The 24,377-nt window shown below is 47.9% G+C and overlaps 1 protein-coding gene across 3 annotated transcripts in view; it reads right to left on the bottom strand.

Annotated features, from left to right (window-relative positions):
• Positions 1-24,377, bottom strand: part of LOC119466080 (nuclear pore complex protein Nup153-like) — a 68,978-nt gene that overhangs the window by 28,847 nt on the left and 15,754 nt on the right. For all 3 annotated transcript variants that reach the window (XM_049657606.1, XM_049657607.1, XM_049657609.1), the window contains exons 5-11: positions 20,494-20,601; positions 17,721-17,810; positions 14,455-14,759; positions 14,200-14,275; positions 12,107-12,424; positions 6,607-6,682; positions 499-657 (exon numbers count right to left, since the gene is read on the bottom strand). In XM_049657606.1, coding sequence (XP_049513563.1) covers positions 499-657; positions 6,607-6,682; positions 12,107-12,424; positions 14,200-14,275; positions 14,455-14,759; positions 17,721-17,810; positions 20,494-20,601 — 1,132 coding nt within the window. The remainder of the gene's footprint in view (positions 1-498; positions 658-6,606; positions 6,683-12,106; positions 12,425-14,199; positions 14,276-14,454; positions 14,760-17,720; positions 17,811-20,493; positions 20,602-24,377) is intronic.

Genomic DNA, 24,377 nt, shown 5'->3' with positions numbered 1-24,377 from the left:
TGGCCGTTGTATGCATTTTCTTTCTTTCCGGGGTGTTGCAATTGGAGGTTGCGGTTTATACGCTGAAAAATATGCATATTCGTTCGTTTCGAGAAAACTAGAAATACTGAAATTAGAGCCAACGCATTTATTGAATAGCATAATGTTAGAAGAACTCAAATATTCACACAAGCCTAGTATTATATGCCAAAACCGTGATCTGATTATAAGGAACGCCATAATTCTGACCATCTGGAGTTCTCTAACGTACCTAAGTCTAAATGCACGAGCATTTTTGCTTTTTGCCCCCATAAAAATGCAGCAGTCGCATCCAGGATCGAACCCACGACCTCAAGCTCAGCAGTGCATTGCCACAGTCACAAAAATACCCCAGCAGGTGTTTGTCGCTTTGGAAATTCCATCAAAAAAGCATTCTTGTTGCAGGAGCTGTTCTTTCTCCACACTTAAAAAGCTCACCAAGCCCATCTTAACTTGTAGAAGAAGAACAGTTGCTCGCACCTTTTGTGGAACTGCTGCTGTCCTTGTCGACTTTCGCCTTGGATTTCTCTGGCTCTTTATTGCCCTCAGACCTCTCGCTCTCTGGTCTGACGACATCCAGTACAGACTTTGCTTGAGGATCTGCCTTGATGGCCTCTCTGGGCTTCTTCAGTCGATGACCTGAATAAAACGGTGCATGTAACGCACTGCCAAAACACAAAAGTATACCTGCCAGCCTATGAAGCTTAAAATGTGTAAAATTCTACAGACGCAACACAGAGAAAGGAGGTGGAGAGGTAGGGGGAAGAGTATCACAGTTCTTTCTTTTTTTTTCCTTGCCTTTAAAGCTAGCTCTGCATGAACACACACCTTTTGAGGAATACAGTGGAATCTCGATACGAATCTCACAGGGTCACGAAAAATATTCGTATTAGCCGAAATTCGTATCATCGAAACACAATTAAAACTAGCTAAATTAAAGAGTCGGAGGTGAACTCACTGAGGCACACACACGTAAAAAGCATTTACAGTATAGATGATAACGTAACTGTTTATAGTGCAGAACAGGCTATAACGCGGCCTTTTCCGACTCCCGTTTACCCTCCCATAGAACTCCATGTATACGCATACCGCTTACAGTGCAGCCGCGTGAGACAAAATACCGGTTATAATGCAGCTTCCGCTGGACAATCTCGACGACAAGGGCGGTAGTGAGAACCCACCGATGGCAGAGGAGATCAACGAGGGCGATGCGGAGGAGGAGCATGAGACGTGTAGCATGAGTCCAAGGGCGATAAAATCGTCGCCGCGCTGTATGTGCAAGTGAAAGCGCGCCTTCACGCACGGAGAGCGAACGCACAGCGGAGAGCGAACGCACAGCGGCGAGCAAACGCGACTCCCGTCAAGGCCAGGCACGCTGGTCGAGCCCGGCCCTGCTTCCGTCGCGCCAAAGGCAGGGGGGGGAGCGACACTGAGCTGTGTGGCACCAAATGCGTATCTTGCAACCGGGCGCAAGGGCAACTGGCGACACAATCTCCCACGCGAAAGGAGCACAGCAGGAGGGCAGCGCAAGAGGGAAGAAGGGAAGGAGGGAGAGGGGGGCGGCTTCTACTCTTACAACAAATGCGTTCTTGTACTTTGCGCCTGTGCCGGCTGTCGGGGTTGTCGCGCGCACCATATCTTGAAAGCGATCTCCACACGGCTCTGACCTTTGTATGCGCTGTGCTTACGCCGCTCAGTTTCCGTTGAAGCGATAGACCGCACTTCCCCACGCCTGTGTGGGGAAAAGCGCACAAGCAAGAAAAGCGCCACCGCGTCAAACTCTTCGCGCCCAGTCGCGACCTCCATGCTGTCCGGCGCCGCGTCCGCGCCTCTGCACCAAAAGAGAAAAGGAGAAAGCGCGGCCGTTGGTGGGGCGGCGTTTATTCGTATCAACCGACGCAAGTCAAAAATCGATTCGTAACAACCGTTCTCTAGCACGTTGCAAAGTAATGGGGCTCGGCCGGGACCACAGAAAAATTCGTATCATCCAGAAATTCGTATTAGCCGTGATCGTATCATCGAGATTCCACTGTACATACACACTTCATTAGCAACCATACACCATCTGACTCAACACACAAAGAGCACCAGACTTGAAACAGCAGACACTGATAAACAATGCACCGTTTGTAGGTCACAGTGACATCTTTAGCAAATTTCCCGTTAACACTTTTGCCTGCTTTAGGAACTTGTTGGTATAAACTTGCTTGAAGCAAGCATCCCCTGTCACTCTTTCATCAGATTTCCAGTGGAAGGTTCAGCAAATGACGAGTAAAACTTTCTCATGAACACAACTCATTTTCCCTAAACAATGAAGGACTAGGCTTGTGCGAACATTCAATATTTTCGAATAGTTGAATGAATAATGCGCTATTCGATATTTGCTTTGATTTGAATTTTGTTATTCGGAAATTTCGAAGTATTCGGCTCGAACGAATAGCCACACATGACAGGGAGAAGGCGTTTTCGGAAGTTTCGGTTTTGGATTCAGTAATACTTTTCCCAATCCAATCCAAACCAGGAAAACAGAACTATACTCAGAACAAAGGCATGCAAAAACGCATCTCGTCGATGTGATGGTGTGGTCGATTGCGTTTAGTGGGCGACTCTGTCTCTGCAGTGGCGGCATTTGATCAATCCCAGCCGCTTTGGAACACTGCAGAGAGCACCATGCGGCCAGCAATCCGATTTGGAACTTTTTTGTAAAGATTCCACCAGGAACCGAAGCTCGATGTCTTAAATGCAAGGCTGTCCTGAAGACCCCGACAAGTACGACAACAACCCTAGCAACGCATTTAACCCTTTGAAGGTTTTTGCCGATCTGTACGGCGGCGGTTTTCTGTCCCACAAGGTCTTTGTCGTACGGGTACGGTTTCGATCCTCCGTTTGAAATTTCGCGCCATAATGACGATGCATGCTTACCGGGAGGTGCTGCCACCTTTTAGGACTTACAAGTGTGACATTTGTGCTACCTTCTTGCGGAGTTAAACAGAACTGATTTCTAGTTTCAGCGCGTGCGTCGCGCACACTGTGGCAACACCCCTTTCGCGGTTTCGGTTTCACCGGGTGATCGCAACGGAGGCGCTCGAAACGTGATTTTTCTCTTTGTCGGCACTCCCTTGAAGGAACGGCGGAAGTTGATTTCTACCTTTATTGGCGCTGCTCTTAGCTTGTTTATCACCGTCGCTCACGAGGTATTCTCGCTCTCTGTGGCAACGCGCTTTCGGTTCCGCCGCGTGATCGCAACGGAGGTGCGCGAAACGTGAGTTTTCTCTCTGTCGGCACTGTCTTGCAGTGGCGCTGAAGTTGATTTCTATCTTGATTGGCGCTGTCTTAGCTTGTTTATCAGAGCTGCTCACGAGGTATTCTCACTCTCTGCGGCAACGCGCTTACGCGGTTTCGGTTGCGCCGCGTGATCGCAACGGAGACGCGCCAAACGTTAGTTTTCTCTCTGTCGGCACTTTCTTGCAGGGGCGGCGGAAGTTGATTTCTATCTTGATTGGCGCTGTCTTAGCTTGTTTATCAGCGCCGCTCACGAGGTATTCTCGCTCTCTGCGGCAACACGGTTTCGGTTCCGCCGAATGATCGCAACGGAGGCGCGCGAAACGTGAGCTCTCTTGCAGATGCGGCGGAAGCTGATTTCTACCTTGATTGGCGCTGCTCTTTGATTGGCGCTACCTTGATTGGCGCGATAAGGCGCTGTGCGTAGAACCGTGTTTCAAGGAATACCACACTCTGAAATATTATTGAACATTTGGAGTTCTGAGTGATGCCGACATCAAAATACTGTTTGTAATTTTTTTTCACTATTTATTCCCGACTTTATACATTTTGTACATTCAATATCCGCAATAAAGTAATTTGACCATCTGGGAAAGTTTTTTTTCAAAATAATTCGACCTTCAAAGGGTTAAGGAGACACCTTCACTTGCACAAGGACTACCGTATTTTCCGGCCTATAACTCGCACCTTTGTATAAGACGCACCCCCCTCAAAACGGCAGTTTTTCCAAAAAAAAAAAAAAACACATTTCACTCCGTTAACACGGGTCGCGCGCAAGCGTATGGGTTCCGCATATTTCCACTCCAGGCGCATTTCTGCCGTCGTGGTTGCCGCAATGTTGTGTATAAAGTCCAAGGGCAATAACAGCGTCCCCGCGCACCGTATGCTATATGTGCGAGTGAAAGCATCCGAAGGTGAGCTGAATCGCGCACAAGGGAGGAAAACGGGAAGGCAGCGCGGGAAGGAGGAGGGGGGGGGGGGGGGGGGCTAAAACTCTGGTAGCAACTGCGTAGTTTGCTGCTCAGCAGCGCGCGCCGTATCTTGGCAGCGATCTGCAGATGCAACGAATTCGGCGTCGGCCGACTCGCGGTCGGCCTGCCGCCGCTTGCACTGCTGCTCTGTCCTTCTCGCACAGCGCTCGGGAACTCGATCCCGAGAAGAACATACCCGGTACCTCGATAGCGCGAACAGAACCCGTAGCAATTAAGTCAACCAGTGTGCTTCGCGTGACCATAACATCGAATCCGATTTTGACGGCAGTTTTTCCTTAAAAAAAAAAAACCTACATAAGTCGCACCGTTCTATAAGATGCACCGACGAAAAATTCAGAAAAAAAAAATGCGTCTTATACACCGGAAAGTACAGTACCAAGAGAAGCAGGACTCACGCGAAAGGCCATCCAAGCTCAAGGGGGCAAGCAAGGCAAATGGTCAACAGCCATCCATAGCCGACAGTTTCAAGCCGAAAATGAAAGCGTCAGCCCCAAAAGCTCAACAGATGACAAAAATGAAAGCTCGCTTCGTAGCTCGTGGTATGCACCCCTACAACATAGTCGAAGAACCGGGTTTCCTCGACATGAAGTTCGCTATGCCGGATTATGCCATGCCGTCTCGGACAACGTTCTCGAGAGCCATTATTCCAGACCTCTACGCATCAAGCAAAGAGAAGATGAAAAAGAAGCTCGGGGACATTTTTGCAAGCGGAGTGGAGTCGCTTTCAATCACAACTGATGGTCGGACATCGGCGGCAAATGACATCTACGTTTGCGTAACTTGTCACGTCATGGACAGTGCAACACGTGCATGCATTGGCTTACACGGAGATGACAGACTCTCACACTGCAGCAAACCTGGAGCTATTTATCGCAGGTGTCAGCGAGGAGTGCGAACTTCCAGCCCACGATACTGTGCCGATCTTTGTCGTTACAGATAATGGAAGGAACTTTACTTCTGCAGTAGCGCAGTCGTCCTGAAATGGTGTGCAGTGTTTCGGGCACACCCTTCAGTTGTGTGTAAGTGATGCCAAAAGAGAAGTGTCAGGGTTTTTGCAGCTCTGCGCTAAAGCCAGAGCGATTGTGGCTAGATACAAATGGAGTGTCAAGGCCCAAGGACGGCTTCAGGAAATTCAGAGAAACATGCAGCTGGACCCTCTCGAGGTTATACAAGACATCCCAACACGATGAAACAGTGAGCATGCCATGATGGCCAGGCTTGTGAAGCTGCGTACGGTCATCACTGTAGAACTTTCAGAATCTGACGCAGTTCCAAACTTGAACGCAAGTGAGTGGAAGCTTATGAATGCAGCACTGCAAGTCTTGAAGCCCCTTGACCATGCAACAACTGTCTGGGGACAGATATCCCACGCTGTCACAAGTCATTCCCCCGTTGCAGTGTACCAAGGTGGTTCTAGCTGAACATTTTTCCAAAGCTTTTCTTGCCTCAAGGCTTTTGCGCAGCATCAAGACAAGGTTCCCTGATATCAAGATGTCACGCCTTCCTGCATTGGCCATGTTGGTCGATCCTAGATACAAAGATGTCTGTTATGCTGAACGACCTGCGAAGCAATGGGCATTCACTCTACTCACAATGGCAGCAAAAGAGACTGTGCCAGATGATCAACATGGTACAGCAACAAGTGAGAACAGCACCTGCTCTACAGACCCATCAGGGGACCCTGTGCTTTTACACACTTCAGTTCGCGTGCACATCATCAGTCAAGCCGTACAATCTCGGATGAGGCTGCTGGGTACTCGAAGGCTCCCCCTTCTTTCCCGGTCCAAAGACCCCCTTGTGTGGTGGAAAAGCAAGGGCCAGGGTTGACCTTTACCCCAACCCTGGTTGCAGCTGCCCATAATATCTTTCAATACCAGCCACCCAGACAAGAAGTGAAAGGCTTTTTTCCACTGCAGGAGTCGTCGCAAGCTGCAGAAGAGAGCACCTCAAACCCCAGCATGTGGAACAGCTAGTGTTTTTGCATGAAAATTTGTAGATTTTCATAAATAATCAAGATGTTTACTTTCCTTGAATAAATCCCAGACCTTAGCCCTCTGCCGTTTTTTTTTTCTTTACTTGCTACTATTCGAAGTATTCGCTTCGAATTTGCTTCGAACCAAAAAAAGCACTATTTGCACAAGCCTAGTTGCGACCAAACAGTGTTAGAAACTTTACCAAAGCTTCCGAGAATTTTTAAGACTGAAAAAGTCCTCAGAATGAGTGTGACAGCACAAGCAAACTTCCACAGCCTAGCTACTCACACAACTGGAACTGCTGCACAAGATTACCAGAAAGAAAATGAGCTCAAGCTTACCTGTGTCATTAGACAGTTTATCTTCCTGCTGTTTCTCATCGCCACTTGGTCCCCAAGGCTCAGAGAACTGATACACCTGGACAACAGAAGACAAAAAAAGCAGCACCACACCGCATTTTAGTAACTTCTGCTGAAAAAGAACAAATCAGTAGCTAGATTTTTATACAGTCAAAACCTCGCGACGCATACAAGTTATTATCGGCAGAACAAGAATTATCGGGTCACTGAAAAATAAATGCAAGCATGATGACTACAATGAGCCAGCAATAGGTCTCCATGGATCTTGAGGGCCCACAGGCGGCCATGCCAATATGTGGGTCAGGAATAACAAATTAGTTACACGTGCTTTGCACTTACTAATACACATCCCATGTAAGCAGCATTACCAAGTGGGACCAGCACATTGGTTAGCCGGCTGCGATTCAACCATGCTTTCGTCGCAGCTATACCGTCTAGACTGCTAGGCCTAACCAGTGCTGCTTTGTCAGGATTAAAGAACTGAAGTTGTGGTTTGGTGCCAAGTTAACGTGCAGCACCTTTGTTAACAGCTGCAATGCTTGCAGCATCATCTTTGGCATTAAAAATTTAAATTGCAGTTAATGGCAGTGACAGTGCCATGGGGAAGCCAGAATATTCGCGCAGATATGTTTAAAAGCTTGATTGGCGAATGTGTTTGACATTTTGCTACCAGAATACAAATTCCGGTAGACACACACACAAAAGAAGTTATTTCGCTATAGACGGTTAATACATGGCCTCAGAGGTTGCACTGGCAGGCTTTGCTCCAGCCAACCCATTCGCACGTACAGAGCGCAAGTACAGTGGTGGGCGCGGCCGGCTCCTTTTCCGCACTGCGGCACTCGCAACCAAGGACTTTTCATGCGTTGAGGAGGCTTTCGGGCACTTTGGTACTGTTACTGAGGCTTGGATGAGGCAAGAAAAAAATGCTCTTGTGCTGCTAAATATTATCCCTTACTGATTTGGAAATGACAGCTGAAGGTCTACGAGGGGCAAAGTGCATGCTGGCACTTATTTATTCTCAAATGTGTTTTAGATCATTTAGGTTAGTACATTTTTGCACATTTTTTTCCTACAAACTATGAACGAGGTTCTGGTGTGCACGGTGTTCTATGGACAAGTTATGAAAAGTTAAACACCATATTTACTCGCGTATAGAATGCACCACCAGACTGGTCGCAAAAAATCAATTTTTTTTTTCCCCCTTGTGTAATGAACGTACCCCAAAATTTGCTATTGTGCAGTTACCATACCAAAAAAATAATTTTAGCTATTCTCCATACACCTCTGCCAGCATACGTGACAGATTCATCCTTGTCTTCCTCAGAAAGCCCTAGAGGTGAAATCAAAATGGCGGAAGGTAAGAAACACGACTGCAGCAGTAGCCACGACATTTGATAATATTCTAGTCAATACCTATTGTCTCGGTAGCGATCATAATTTTGTGTGTTTCTGATATGCTTAGGGGTGTATTTATGTCGGCAAGTTTTGCCTGTTATTTGCACATAGCCCGCAGCACGCCATGATCTACGTCTCCTAAATATAGGACACCAGGGCTCAGTGGTTGTCAAAGGCACTACATGAGTTGAATGTACAATGAAGACGCTATTGCTTGTAACAGCTTCCGATTTCTTGTGCTGTTATTCCAGAGGCGCTAAGTCAGCCTGAACTTATGTACTCAAGGGTAAGGGGACTTCTATAGCGAAATGTCTGTGTATCAAGGGCCAAAATAAGTTTGCACCACTATAGTAAGTGTGCATGTTTGAGGTAGAAGACGATGACGCTGTAAAGCAGGATATACAGTTTGCTGTTGCAGATTAAGGGAGCAGTAATTGCTGCACAGCAGACGAAGAATTCGCCGTCTCTGGCTAAAATACATCCTACAAAGCGACTATGAAGTAGATGGAGGCCATTCAAGTGCAATGATGAAGGAAGAGTGCTTGTTGGAGCTAGAAGACGACGATGAAAACCAGGATACACATGTCCGGAACCGAGGCAACAACAACCGAGGGGTCGCCGCGGAGCGCCAGAACAAGAGGACCATCGCTGCAGGCTTTTAGAACGGACTAGCACGTGCCATGCTTACGCATTGAGCAAGCGCAGCCTAACTTTATTTTTGTCTTTTGCAGCCGGCACCAAGGTGCCGGCCCAGAGCGCCGACCTTAGCATCGCCGCGTTGGTGAGCGCTACACACAGTTTGCTTTTCCAGGCTTGGGGAGCAGTACTTGCTGCAAAATAGATGAATATTTGGCCATCGATGACGAAAAAACATCCAATAAAGTTACTATCAAGTATATGGAGGCCATTCAAGTGCAGTGATGAAGGAAGTCTGCATGTTGGAAGTACAAGACCACGACGATGAAAAGTGGGATATAGTTTGCTTTTGCAGGGTTGGGAGCAGTAATTCCTGCACAGTAGAAGAATTGGCCATCTATGATGAAAATACGTCCGACAAAGCGACTATCAAGTAGATAGAAGCCATTCCAGTGTAATGATGAGCCGTTTATAACGAGCACGAAGAATATTTTTGAGGCTTCTGAGGCACAAAAACCACTGTCAAATTGCCATCATGCAAGTTTTTCTACATTTAAATCTGCGATACAGCTGAGAATAATATGCAACTTCGAAATACTTCGAATTGCTTTCTACAACCACTAAGCCCTGGTGTTCTATACAGTAAAAGCTCGATGATACGAATCTCACGGGGTCACGAAAAATATTCGTATTAGCCAAAATTCGTATCATCGAAACACAATTAAAACTACTGTCGAATCTCGATAATTCGAACTCGAAGGGGCCCGAAAATTTGTTCGAATTAAAAGGACGTATTTTTGAAGTATTCGTGCACCATAGCACGATGCACGAACGGTGCGAGTCGTGAAATATCGCGGCGCGCAAGCGCATAGCAAGCGCTGGCCACGAAACTGCCCACGCCGGCTAACGGTGGCTTCCCGATAACGACAGAAAACGAAGCTTCAGGGAGCGAGCGGGCGGCGCCGGCACGCGGGTGCGCGCGGAGACCGTCGAAGGTGAGGGAGGAGGGCGGTAGGGAAGCGGATTTGGCCGCGTCAACTCCGCCGCTTCGGTGGCTCCCCTCGCCCTCCCTCTCAACTCCCTCGTAGCTCTCTCACCTTCGACTCCGTGCGCACATCTCCGTGCGCGCCCGCCGCCGTGCTGGCGCCAGCTTATTTTAGCTGCCCCCTGAAGTGTCGTTTTCTGCCGTTATCGGGAAGCGAGCGTTTACGGGCGTGGCAGTTTCGTTGGCCCGACTGTGCCTCCGCCAGTCGCGGAGCCCGCGCTGTCTGGCGCCGCGCCTCCGCACCAAAAGAGAAGGAGAAAGCGCGTGACTGCGCGCTGTTGTCTTTCGCGGCCGTCGGTGGGGCGGCGTTTATTCGTATCAACCGACGCAGGCTGAAAATCGATTCGTAACAACCGTTCTCTAGCACGTTGCAAAGTAATGGGGCTCGGCCGGGACCACAGAAAAATTTGTATCCGGAAATTCGTATTAGCCGTGATCGTATCATCGAGCTTTTACTGTATATAGGACATGACGCCATCTCATGCTGATGTGGTACTCCGAATATAATAAGTATTCTTGGGTTTCTTAGGCAGAAGTAAATCAATACAAAACGATTAAAAAAAGTTCTGAACGTTAAAAAAAATTCAGGGCTGAAAGGATATAATCTCAATGCCCGTCACTGCGTTGGAAATAATGATACCACGTGGGAAATGCTGACATTAACACAATTCTGCAGCTAATTTCTGCAGGCTACACATCCACGCTAGCGTTAAACATGCCGTGGCGGCACACTGGCAGGGATGGGGGGGTTTATGACTGAGAAGCTGACGGCAAAGCCATGAGAGAACACTGGCGATAAGCATGTGGTAAGAACAGGCTGCGTGTTATCATGGTAGCTTAGGGCCCGACGAAAAGAGCGACTGTGAAAAAGCTCAGCCTGTTCTCACCACAACCTTGCCGCCAGTACCGGCGCAAAGGCACCTCGCAGACTCGAGAGGAAAAAAAAAAACGTAACTGGCTCTCTGCAACAGCTACTCTATGCAGTTTACGAACTTAACTCTGACGTAATAGCAGATGTAATAACAGATGGCATGTGCACACAATGCATAGCCAGGCGGGGGTGGGGGGGGGGGGGCACGGGAGACTCCAAATGAAGAAAGGGCGGCCGGCACATGGTCGGCATAGTCAGCCTGAAATTTAGTTACACTCAGGCGATTATAAATCAACTATGCCCATAAGCCCAATGCTACCCACAACTACTTGAAAACCAAATATTTTTTTACGCTGTGCACTCACCGGTAAGAATTTTCACGCTTCCAGAAAAATACACACACTTCCCTTGCTATCAGAGCTCTGTGTCAGTCTTGTCGAGATTCACTGTGCTGATTAGAAACTTTTACGCTCCATAGAGCCCGATGTGAGCAAGGCCAGCAGGCAGCCTCTACAAGATATTAAAAACACAAACAACGTTTTAAAGCCACAAAAATTTGCGATAATAACTGACCTTTTACAGCACAGCGAAAGCTTTCGATGCGTGTTTTTGAGCCCATAAAACCCGTCACCCCCTGGCAACCGCTGTAGAAACTCTAGAGGTGCGGCGAAGCAGTTGCAGCGCTCGTTTGGCCGCCTCTCCTATTCTACCACCGTGCACGAAGCGCTCCGTCGTTGCCGTCATTCATGTACGATTTCTGCTGATGACTACGGCGATGCGGACTCCGCCGCTTTGTTTCTGTTAGAAGCTAGCGCCGTTTCTGCTCTTTTGCATCACACATTTCCGCCTCTTTAATACAAAAATGTATAGCCTTCAAGATGTGTGGTTGATGTATGGCAGCCGAGACTCTGAGATGCGTTTTCGTACCAGCCATCTGTGGCTTCTGGCTGCCTATTCGGGAGCACCAAATAATTCTAAAATATAGAATACCTGAATTCGGATCGAGGTGATTAATGAATAGAGAATAATTCGATTGAATATTCGACAATACCAAATATTCCTAATCACGTGCTTTTCTTCCGAGCAAGAAACAAGGAAATCAGAAGCTTACACAGTCACGTGATGGCGCTAGTCCAATAGGACGGAGGAGGCACGCAGTTGGCGGTGCAGGGAATGGAGAACGGTGGAGAGCAAGCGAGGGGGCGGCAAAGGACGGCACTACGTTTGTTCATTAAGGGACCTTATGACACCCGAGAACAGTAAAATGGCTGAATTGTAGCTGTTTCGTTTTTCTGACGAAATGTTGACAGAAAGGCTTGCAACATTGACCAGTCTTTCTGAGGCATCTTATCCCTGCTTGTAACTTTTATACCACAGTGTGCTACTCCACGTGTCGGCCCCCTTCTTGGTTTTGGATTTCCACACTAAAGCAGTATTGCATCATAAACAAAACAATTTTCAAAGCCTGAACACATGCGAAACATGAAGACCAAGCAGACACACGGTACAACTTAAAATGCAACACAGCGCACCTGGTCTCTTTGAGGTCGTTCCAGCAATCCAGCACTGGAGCTGGCCAATGCCTCTGGCTTGCTGAAGGTGAATTCAGTGACTGTGCCAACAGGGCCAGTGCTGACAGGGCCAGAGCTGGTACTGCCAGTGTTACCATTGCTTGCCTTGCTGCTGCTGTTGCTGGCAGGAGCAGCTTGAGGGGAAGCTAGTGGCGCTTTTGGTGGTGGTGGTGGTGGTGGTGGTGCGAGTTTGAAAGAGAAGGTAGGAAGGCTCGGGATGGGTGGAAGAGGCACTGCAGGTGGAAGCTCTTCCTCTGACTGAAGTGGTGGGCCACTCATCTGAAACGCAGGTATAAAAAGACTACACTCTATAAAAAGCCTACAAATCTGCATGAGTCAACTTTAGCAGAAGTGAACGAGACGAACCTTGAAGTTTCCTCACCAGCTCTTGGCGACATTGTAAGACATTGATGGTGCCTGCTACAAAAACATTTCTAGGGTAAGCTGAACTAAACCTTACCAATTTTGTTGCACTTCTCCTGCACACAAAGGGCCAAGATATACAAGAGTAGCGTGAAATCCACGACAACAAACCAGAATTTCCAGTGATACAGTTTGGGTATGAAAAGTGGGCAGCTAGGCCTTCAGTTTTTCCTCTACAAATATCAACCACGTTAATTTCAAGGATTGAAATTCAAACAGAGTCCTCAAGAGAAAATCTACTGGTCCAAGGTAAGTTACCGTTGCTCCTGAGTATTCCTTTAATATCTAGTTTCCAAATTATTTGAATCAGCAGTATAACATAGTAGTATAAGATCCCCAAGCAAGACCTTGAATTCTTAAAGCAATACTAAAGATAATAACAAATTGAGCTGTATTCGTAAGTTACGATTACCCTTCTACATTACCAAAACAGCCACCCTTACCACAAGAAAAAAGACAGCGCCTTGAAGTTCCCACACCAGCTTGTCACGAAGTCATGGATTTTGACAACCGCTCGGGCCCAGTTAATTTTTTCTTTTATCACTGGAGATTGACTACAGCTAAACCACAATTCTCAATGTAATGAAGTATTATCTTTTTGTAACAGTGCTGCATCTCTGCATGCTTTGGATGCGAGGGAAAGCGAGCCGTGAAGGTTGGTGGCTTACAGAGTGCCGTCTTGCATTTGCCCATGTTGCAGGCAAGGTGAAAGAGGAGGGAGGTGAGTGAGCTCACGGTGACACGATCAAGTGCACGAGGAGGGGAGGGAGGGAGTAGGGGGCAGGTTTACACGCGTCTAGCGCAGCAGTGGCAGTGCATGGCTGAGCGCATATGTACCCAGCTTTCGATAATCTGCCGTGTGTGCAAAGAGTGGGCGTGCCGAGATGGTATGGCACCATGTGCGCTGGCTTCCTGCGCATTTAGTACTGGAGGCGCTGTAGGTGCTTTTCATGATAGCATCCCACTGCAGGTGACACTTATCAGCCAAGGCAGCGGAGTAGACACCAAAGCATGGCTGGCTTTGCTTCATACTGCCGATGTGAAGATATCATTGACACGACATTAAACCGCATCTTTCGTCACCGACTTCCAAAATCAACAAAATGAATTTTTATCATTTAAATTTGCTTTTTCTGGTTGTTTGATAATTCGAGAGCGCTTGCAACCCCTTCCGTGTAAGAAAAATCCATCAATGACTGCACTTACTTGCATAAAAGGACAACTTTCAAAATAAAGAAATTTCAATATAACAAAGGAAACTGCCAATTTTATAGACTTCATTATATAGAGGTTTAACTGCACATCACATTCTTAAGAAGCCAAAGACTGAAATTGGAGTTTCAGAACGTTTACTGCACAAAAGTTTCACAAATGTCCAAGAAAAGGCTACTTCCGTGACGCTGACCAGCACGGGGGCTTCAACATGAAAGACAAGGAGTAGAACTTGGACCTTCATCTCTTCTAAGAATCAACCTACTACCACAACATCAGTAGAGTCTATTTTACGGAATACTTCATCAGCCTAAACTGATTCAGAGTTCCCCTATAGTGTCCTTTGTCCAGTGAGACACAACAGAGTGTCATGTATTAGTTAGGCAAACAAGGAGAAGTTTGCACTAGCTAAAGCTCACCTTCAGTGGTGCCGGATGGGCTGTGTGGATAACACGAACCATCTTGCCTCCTCCTGGTGCACGATCAGGAGCTGACCTGCAAGTGACATTGATGAGAAAATGAAGCAGCTATCGAATGCGCAAAGCACCCTGGTACAGCATGAGCAAGGCAGTTGTCACTGCAGTTCTGAAAAACCAATAAGTTTTCTATCGTCTAAAAAAAGGTTGGGGACCACTGAAAAGGACATTCTAAAGAACAGGAGCAGCAGTACACACCTACTAGACGGAGGTTCCCAAGCAGAAGCCACCGGCTTCTGTTTGGCTACAGATGCCAGCGTCACAATGCTCGCTTCAACATTGGGGGCCTCTGTTCTTGGTGGGTCCTGCTTGGAAGCGTCAACCCGAGGCACTTCGGGCCTGCCAGTTTCCATCCGAGGCACCTTTGTCCTAACAGCGTCGGCCCATGAGGATTCGGCTGCGATGCTTTCCTTTCTAGAGACCTCTAATCGAGACATCTCTGCTCGCAGCGGCACTACGGTTCGTACTGCTGGCCTCGCAGCACTTCTGATCGGAGGCCCTCCCTGCAAGCGAAAACAGTAAGTAAAGATTGTAGTTGTGCAAGCATCCGAATATGGCATCTCTGCATGCTTTACCTGCAAACTTAATGCCATCACAACAAACTTTAGGGTGTCCTCCTAGTTGTCTGTCAAAGTGATACTAAATAAAGTTGAACCCACTTATAATGATACCTGTTATCACAGATACGCAGTGGCCAAATTTGTTTGTTTTAGCCAATAATGCGGCATGGGAACATTGTAGAGAACTGTTTATTTAACCATAGAACACAAAGAAATTTCCGGAGTGGCAGCTGCTCATTTACATCAGAGTATTATTAAAACAGGTAATGCTATGTAGACCATTTTTCCATGTGCGGCACCATATTGCATAGGCAGTGGCGCCATCCTTGAGCACTTGTCACGTCGGTTTGGGCAAGCGCTCCATCTTGTATGCCAGCTATACGCTCGGTTAATCAACCCTCAAAGGGTTCATGTCATTTTTACATTAGTTTACCACTTTGGACACACAGTCAGTGGGTGCACTTGTTTGGTTTAGGGGCCGAATAATTCGATCAATTTCGTCAGTCCCGTCAGGGTCGAATGAAAGGGGCCCTGAACCACTCCTCGAGCTAGGTGAAAAACATAGTCCACAGATGGCACATGCTGCTGTAAATATCTCAGCCAAGTTTTGCAATTGTGCGCAGCACGTGGAGCTCGCAAGCAGAGCACGAAGTCACCTTTCTCTCAAACGCCTTTTCTACACAAGACTGTCCTCCCTCTCTTCTGGATGGTTTATTTCGTCATGCAGTAGATTCCCATAGACAGCTGCTATTGGCCAATAGCTGACGCCAATCAATAAGAGTGTTTGGATCAGCGCGCTTCTTCCTACGGTTACTGTGTATACTTATTGACGAAGTTCAATAAACAGGCTGTAAGCGAAAATGTGCTTTCAAATTTCAATAATAATTACGTACTTCCGCAAGGCGACTGCTATTGTCTGCTCACGCTGGGTTGTGGCAGCCCGCATAGGAAATAAACTTTGGAGAATTTGCTTATCGGTGTCGTAGCCATCGGGTCTCACCAATTTTGACTAGTTTTGAATGCTCAACTAGCCTCGATCCACACAAAACTTAAGGTCAGACTGTACTCACGTTTGCCAGTGCGCTCGTGGCCGCTGTGGATAGACGCCGTGGTAGACTAATTGATAGTACTTCAAAAATGTGCTAGTTGGATGTGGCTACTATCTGTCGGTCAAGCTGGTGAAGGAGAAAGCCGGTCTACACCATGAAGCATGGTCAGAGTTGTGGGGATGTGCGACTCATGCTTGCCCTGATGTTTTCCCCCGCATGATTCCCGTCTCCTGTAATCCGGATTCGCCGCATGGCTTTACGCCGACGGCAGTTGGTATGGTTACAGAGTAGTACGAGAGATGGCGCAAGTGTTGTGCTGCTACCACCACCTACCGACGAGGTGGAGTCAGCCCAAGCGCCTTGAAGCATTCGCAGAACTGCGAGGGAATGAGGGGCCAGCCGGTTGGTGAGCAGCGCTATAAGGTATCAGCGCAGTTGCATTGGCGCTGAGCCGTGCTCCCTCAAGGGCTGCAGAAGATAGCGCCAACCTTTCCTTTCTCAAACAAACCACGTAGTAGTAGCGCAGTTGCGCGGTCCATTTGTGTTTAGGAGGGTGGCGCGGCGCAGAGCTATCGGCACGTTTCATTCATTAGCGGAGGGGTGGAATGGCGACGGGAGAGAGGCACACAAGGCCGGCAACGCAGAAAAGGCTGGAAAACAGTGCGGCGGTGTGTGGCCGCTCGAATTTCTTTCTTTTTTATTTCCAAGGATTTTGTATTCCATTACCTTGTGGCATTACCTTCATTGTTATAACTGTACTGTGAAATAAGGAGCAGTGGGTATGTGGCTATGAGAGCGAGAATGACGACGAAAGATAAACCTTGGTTCGGTGCTCGATCGGCTGTGCTACCTCTCGCTGCTTTGTCGTTCTAGACGCGAACGCTGACTTCCCCAAGTGCTTCGTGACATTTGGTGGAAGGTGTTGGGCCTTTTGCAAAACTGGAACTCCGAAGCCGGACGATCCCTGTCACAGCTCCCATGCCTGAGGAGACTAGTCCTCCCAATCCACCCCAGGCACCGCCTCCGGTCGTCTGTCCTGGCGCGCCACGCCAATGGGATCCTCCCATATTCAATGGCACTGACGATCATGACGTAGAGGACTGGCTGTCACTGTACAACCGAGTAAGTGCCCACAACAAATGGACTGAAGCTGACAAGCTTGGTTACGTCCCCTTCTACCTTTCCGGCGGCGTCCATCTTTGGTTCTGGAACCATGAGGCTGACTTTACCACCTGGACAGCTTTCCGAACGACACTTCAGGAGGTCTTACGTAGTAAGAAATGCTTACGTAGTAAGCATTTGTTTATTGTTTTCTTCATACCCTTGATAATAAGACATTCGGTTAATTCGGACATTTTTTTCAGTCCCATGAAATCTAAATTAACGAGGTTTTATTGTAACTCCACTTCTGCTGAGCTCGTTGAAGTACTTTTTGCGGCAAAGTACTTCTGAAACGGCCTATTTTCACTTCACATGTTTGCTCCACTTCAATAAAAAGTGGTTCAGGGCCCTTTAACAGTAGTTGACTGTAGGTGAAAGTATAGTCAATGCAGGCACCAAATCTCCATCATCTGGTAACATAACAGAAGTCAACTGTGTCGCGATAGCTGAATGATGGCGGGTTTTTTTTTTTTTTTTTTTTTTGCAACAGCACAGACGTGGATAGTGCAGTTGGCACCACTTGAAGCTACTCGATACTGACCTACAAAAATTGTCACTAGGAACGTCTATTCACATTTAAAATGTGAATAGACAAACACAGGAGAATTTCTTGGGACAAGTTGCATAGAATTGTGTATCAGGAAATTGTAACATTGTATACCAAAGGAAACAAGGCTTATAGTTGAAGACAAACCTGTGTTGGTGCAGGGGGATCTCTGTGATGTGGGAGAGTCCACGGCCGGCCACCTGCTATCCTGCTCCTCAGTGGTACCCGCTTCGCCTCCTATGCAAGTGTCAGCAATGAGTGCAGCACTTCTACTGCTCTAAAGAGACACTAAAGAGAAACACTATGTATGTTTATTTTATGGTCGGAGGCTCATTTTAAAAGCCTAAATGAAGGTAGAAGTTCCACTTCTTAAATTTCACATGGAAACACCAGCCCCAGTTTGCCAGTTCGCGCATAACAGATTTCCAAGCATTTTATTCATATTTAGGGCCCCCGTGGCTCAGTAATAGTTCTTGAAACTTGCTAAGTTCAGTCCTTGACTCTTCATTTAGAACACAATGCAGTTGTGATCTTTCATGATGGAAAATTTCAGACTCAAGAACCCTTCGCCATCCGATTTTCCAGACTTTTTGCTGTGACTGCAGGTCCGAAACGGCATTAATCAAAGCCACCACCGCCATTTTGATTATCACGCCGCCTCGAACTGGCGCACCTGCACGCAGATCCACTGGCAGCCCCCTCCCCCCCATAGCCACCACCACGGCAACCCTACGCCTAGTTGCTTCGGCGTTCGCTATTAAACTTATTGCCACTCGGTGCAGCGTTTTTCTTGAAAAAATTCACAGCTTTCAGCAATGGCGCCGCCTCCGCCTTTGTAATCCTCTCCATTGTCTTCGAAACTCTGAAAGCACGGCGTGTTGCATAACGCAGGTTCCCGAAAGTAAACTTTGCCTCAACACAGCAGTGTTACGCGGCGAAGCTTAAGCAAAGTATTGCAGTGAAGCATGCCAAGAGTGGCAGGGGTAATTGTCACGGGACACAGCATGTATTCCTAAATTATACACGCGTGCTTCCAGTGTCACAAGCACTGATATGACTAAGTGTACTGGCAGGCTTTCAGAGATTTTTTGGATGCGCCTGTGCCCATTTAGACCTTAGGGGCAGAAAAGGCATGCATTCATTTTTTTTCAGACTGCCCTATTTCTCGGACGTTTTCGCGCCCCCTAAGGAGTCCAAAAAATCGGACGCTGACTGTATTGCAGTTCAGTGCAGTACATGCCCAATGTTATGAACAACATTAAGCATGCAAAAAAAAGGATCCGGCTCCATGGCCTGCTGAATCACTACGCGGCCGTGTATGCGATGAAATTTTAATAGAACAACAGCAAAAGAATTTCTGGCATGTGTAACACACAACATTTTAGAACCTGATGGGACAGCATTTATGGTAGCCTCCTCCTGTTCCAATGTGATAGTCTTGTGCCTCCGCTTTCCACTTGGTTAGCTCATATTGTCGCGAAACGGCAATGCGGTCGAAGGAAAGTCCATCATGTTTGCGCTGTACGTGGCCCCCAACACCGCGTGCCAGGCAGCTGAGGCCGGTATTCTCCAGTGACTTCCATGACTTTCAGAGATATAAGTACAGTGGAACCTCTTTGATACGATTCTGCATAATACATTTTTTGGGATACGTTTTTTTCTTTTCTCGATATTATAATTTAGTTGGATAATACGTTGCATGATACGATTTTAGGATGATACGCTTCATTTTCCGGTTCCCGTGAAGATTGAATCAACGAGATTCCACTGTACACGGCCAACAGAGGTTGGCATGCGTTCGGCACACGAATGAGAAACTATCTGAACTGCCGCTCTTTCGTGGGACGGCTGTGTGAGCATGCCGGTTCGCATGGATTGAAATGCAACCAGCTTGCACCGTAAACATATTCAAATTCATTTAGAAGTTGTCGAGCGAGAACATTTATCCAGGATGATCATAGCAAATGAACGACAACACATGCGTGTCTGCTGTGTGAACTGAAGCATACGACAAAGACTTATGCACACTGATATACGACAAGCGCCATACAGCACAAGCATCTGTAGTGGGAGTTGAAGATGATGACCAAGGGGCGGACACGGTGACTACAGTTGGTGACACAGCAGCAAAAGAAACATGCCAAATCTAGCAGCTGGCGCAGAGTAACGCAGAGTGTACAAGTGGCGAAACTGACAAAAATTTCTTACAGCACTTGTGCGTGGGTTTGAAGCGTTGGGGGGATGTGGGGATGCGCGACTCTCACACGTCTCCTGTAATTAGGCTTCACCGCGTAGCTAAGCACCGGCAGCGGTCGTGGTGGTTGTGGCGCATTGCGAGAGATGGCGCGAGTGTCGCGATGCTAACGCCACCGAACGACAGGGTGACTTGGGAGAAAAAGGGCGAAGGCGCTTCCTCTTTGGCTTGGGATCGGCGACCAACACGCACGAATGCTTCGCGCGCGCGCCGGCCCGCTTCGCGGGGCCGTCTCGCGAGGCTAAGAGCAGGACACCGGTATGGACGAACACGGATTGTTCGAACGTGCCACCGTTCGCGTGACCGTACACGTGAACGACTAGGCGATGGTGTCACAGCATGGGGCGAACACATTCGCTTGCTATCGGGTCGCGGTGAGTCGAACTTCCTTGATTTGTGGCGCGCCCAGGGAATGTTCTAGTGGTAGTAATTCGGCAAGTGTGTATTAAGTGTATGAGCGGTGCAATAAATGCCCTTTTGATTGTTTGCACTACTGTGTTGTCGTTCCTTTGTCCCAAGAGCACGTGTGAGACCCCACAAGACATAGCGGAATGAAATATTGAAAGAATTGTACACCTAAAAATAATTTTTGAGAAATTAAATTTGTTGGGCCATTCCTCGTGCACAAGGCATGTCCCTAGGGCCCTTAACAAGTAAGCATCGCACCGTCACAGGAGTTGCCATCTTTTCAAGGGTGGCCAGGATTTGACGGGTGGTGTTACTTAGCCCGGCTGTTGCTCCACCCGGCTTTACACCTCGAGCCATGACAGGGACCTGGAGACAGAAAGGGCAGTTCATTGTTAGTGATCCAGCTATCAAGCGCTACCTAGGAACACCTTTGTAGATGAGGTAGGTGCAATTCAAGGCCAAGGTGCAACTGCTTAGAGGACACACGAATTAAAGGGACACTAGAGGCAAATATTAAGTCAATCTAAAGTGATAGTTTAGTGCTCGAGAACCTATAAGCCGTCAATATTATTGCAAACAGAGCTTTAGCAACTGAGAAATTGTGGTAAATACAGGACATGATTAGAGACTTCCCCAGGACATTCAAGTACTAAAGTAGAACCCCGCTGTTAGGTTCCAGGATGCTGCATTTTCTCGGCTGTTACGTCGTTTTCGGACAGTCCCAGCATAGCTCCCATAGGACAGAATGCATTGGTAACCCCGCTGTGGCGTCGCAACTGTGGGACCGTTCCCGCATCATGCGTTGTGAATTGCCACCCCGTGCCAGCCCGAGTGGCCATGTTGACTTTTTATGTCGCTTGGCTTGGTGGCTTTACAATGGGATTGGCCGCCCAAAGTGGCCGAGGAGATACCTATGACGTCTTTTCGGTTTCCGACAGCAAACATCTGTATTTGCTATCTAAGGATGTGTCCATGATGCGCTGGGGCCCTAAAATTGGTTTTGGCGCATAGATGTTCCGCATAAACATCGAAACTGAGAGCTGGGTCAGTTGGTGTGGTTCCATCTTAAGAAAGAACTAGCGGGAAAAAGACTTGGATGCCTAAGAAATGACAAACACAGCGCACGTGTTTGTAGTTTCTTGCTCGTCCATGTCTTTTTTGCGCTAGCTTTTTGTTAAGATGGTTCCATATTAAGTCCAAGGGCGCCGTGTCGCCGTGCGCCATATGCTGTACGTGCGAGTGAAAGCGGGCCAGGGAAGCCGACGACCACAGCTAAATCTCACGCGCCGAAGAAAGAAAAGCGGAGAGGAAGTGTGCCTTTTTCCATCGCGCTACAGGTACCACGGGGAGGGAGGGATAGCGGGCAGCGTTGTACTCTGGCATCAACTACGTATCGAGCGGCGTCACGCAGTTGCGCGGGCTGTATCTTGAAAGCAATCTGCGTCGGGGGCAGAGTCTAGGCAGTGAAGGTGCGTTGGCGGCTCTTAGCTTTGTGCGTGATGTGTGTTCTCGGCGCTCTGTTTGCATTCAAGCGATAGACAGCATGCAGGTCACATCGCTCGTTGCTGATGCCGCGCTTCCTTGACAGCGAGTGCCGGCGCTCATCGATTGTGATGTGTTCATGTTTGCCTGTGCGTGCTGACACTGTGCTTGTTAATATACAGTGCAGACCACTTATAACGTAACCACTTTTAGCGCGGGACCGGTTATAGCGGGGGTTTTTTGGCCACCAATATATCTCCTATAGAACTCAATGTATAGGCGAACCGTTTATTGCATAGGCGCGCGAAGCAGAAACCAGTTATAGCGCGGTTCTTTTAAGCGCGCAACCATGAAATAGGCGCACGGAGCATGGCTTTTCTAGGAGGCGTTTAGCATGGCCCGCATGGTTGCCGGGCGCGCAAACGCGAAGAAGTGGGAGCGCAGGCGCGTGCGTGGAGACCAGCGGCGAAAAGCGAAACAAAAAGTTGCAGTTTCCCCCGAAAGGTAAAGCATCAATTGGGATAGCAAATTTACTAGTAGAGTATACGGAGTAAGGATAGTAGTTTTATTGCCTGCATAAACTTGGGACACATCCGCTTACTAACTGAATTAACAAGCAAACATGAATAGATCGCACTCCATGACCGCAGACAAGCACTGTAAAAACGGTGACGTGAGCAAACGCGGCTGGAGCAGCAAACGAAGGTTCGTGTGGTCTATCGCTTCAACGGAAAATGAGCGGCGAAAGCGCAGCGCATACAAGGTCAGAGCCGTGTGGAGATCACTTTCAAGATACGGTGCGCGCAGCAGCCCTCAGGCGCGCAAAGTACGCAGTGGCTTGCAGAAAGCCGCGCCCCCTCCCTCCCGCGCTGCCTTTGCACTTTCCTCATTTTGCGTGGGAGCTTGAGTCGCCAGTTCCCCTCGCGCCCGGTCGCAAGATACGCATTGAGTGCCCCAGCTAAACGTCGCTTCCCCTCCCTCCCTCCCATCCCCTCACGGCTTTCTGCATGAGAGTCGTCGCATTTGCTATGCGCCGTACGCTCGCTCTCCGTGAAAGCACGCGTCCCTCGCGCGCTTTCACTCGCACATACAGCATACGGCATACAGCATTTATTTTCTCATATATATTTTTTTTTTAAGGAGTGGGAGCGTGGGCGTGCACGTGGTGACCAGCGGCGAAAATCAAAAAGGAGGAGAAGGATGGGAGACTTTGGAGGAAGGAAGGCGCGTGTTTTCGTCCAATCAGGGAGCGCTGAATGCGGGGTAGAACGGTAGCGCGCTCCTTTTTTTAAATTTCTTTTTCTTTTTTTTTCAGGAGTGGGAGCGTGCGCGTGGAGTCTAGTCGAAAATAACAGCGTTCATCCGCTGATGCCGCACCTGTCAGGAGAACTTGGTTTCTGTGCTGTGTTGCGATTGTGTTGCATGTGGGTGTGGGTGAAATATGTAATAAATTGTGTTTGAAAGGTGGGTTGCCCGTTTGGCTTAAGCAAAAGCCTAAAAAAGCATGCTCTGGTTATAACGCGGCACCGCTTATAGAGCGGATTTTTACAACTCCCGCGACTTACGTTATGAGCGGTCTACACTGTAGTTAATAAGCGAATGTTCACAAGTTTATGCGGCGATGATACAACTACTATCCTCACTTTGTATACTGTCGACTAATTTGCTAGCGCAATCGATGCTTCGGCTTTCGGGCAAAACTGCGACCTTTTTTAAAACGTAAAAACTTAAATAAAGTTATGTGAAGTTCACAACTACTCTCATTTCTCAAATTTTCCTAATTCTCAGCTCTTGCGTTTCTCGGCTCTTACGTTTTTTTTTTCTTATGGTCCCGTCAAAAACATATCAGCAGGGTTCTACTGTAGCCCGATGATGAAGGCACTCCTTATAATTTTGTTACTAGTACTCAACCATTTGTAATAAAAGATCATTGTATCACATATAAGACGAAATAAAATACCATTTCTCGAGTTCTATTTGATTTTTAGAAAAAAACATATTGTAGTTACTCTTGCCAACGACGCGGGTGGTCAAAAGGTTTCGTTTTCTCCACTCCAGTGCCACTCGTACTTTCACATTTCAGTAGTTTCGGTATTGTGTATTGCTGCACTGGTTTTGCTGGCTCGCGAAACGCGAACTGCAAGTACAGTGCAGACCACTTATAACGATACCACATATAACAATATGTTGGTTATAACGACGAGTCGACTTAAGGGTATTATGCATTAGGGATATGAGCATTGCTAAGTACCCCTTAACCGAGACGGGGCGAAAAACTTTCCTACGCGAGTTCGAATCTACCACCATTACCACGCAAAGTATCTCACCCGCCCACCGTTGGCGAAACCACAGAGAGCGTCGCAAGTTGGGTCAGCATCCCACAAGATGGCACCAGCTGCTTCGTGTCCACATTGCCTCGCGCGAGCGTCCGGAGAAGGGAAAGAGAAAAAAAGCGAGAAGCAAGAGGCGCCTACGTTCCCCTTTTCTCTCAGAGAAGGCGGAAATGCGTCGCGGAAGCAGCTCCGGTAGGTGCACTGACAGTGCAATGCTCTGTCGCTCGAGACAAAGCTGCAAATTTTGCAAGACTTGTGAAGTACGAGCTCGCACAGTCGACGATATCGAAGATTCTGAAAAGCGGGAGTGCCAGTGGTCATGCCGAT

The sequence above is a fragment of the Dermacentor silvarum genome, chromosome 10 (assembly GCF_013339745.2).
Source record: "Dermacentor silvarum isolate Dsil-2018 chromosome 10, BIME_Dsil_1.4, whole genome shotgun sequence".
Classification (NCBI taxonomy): Eukaryota; Metazoa; Arthropoda; class Arachnida; order Ixodida; family Ixodidae; genus Dermacentor; species Dermacentor silvarum.
Note: the sequence above shows the minus strand (reverse complement) of the source record. Positions and strands in the feature narration are given on the sequence as shown.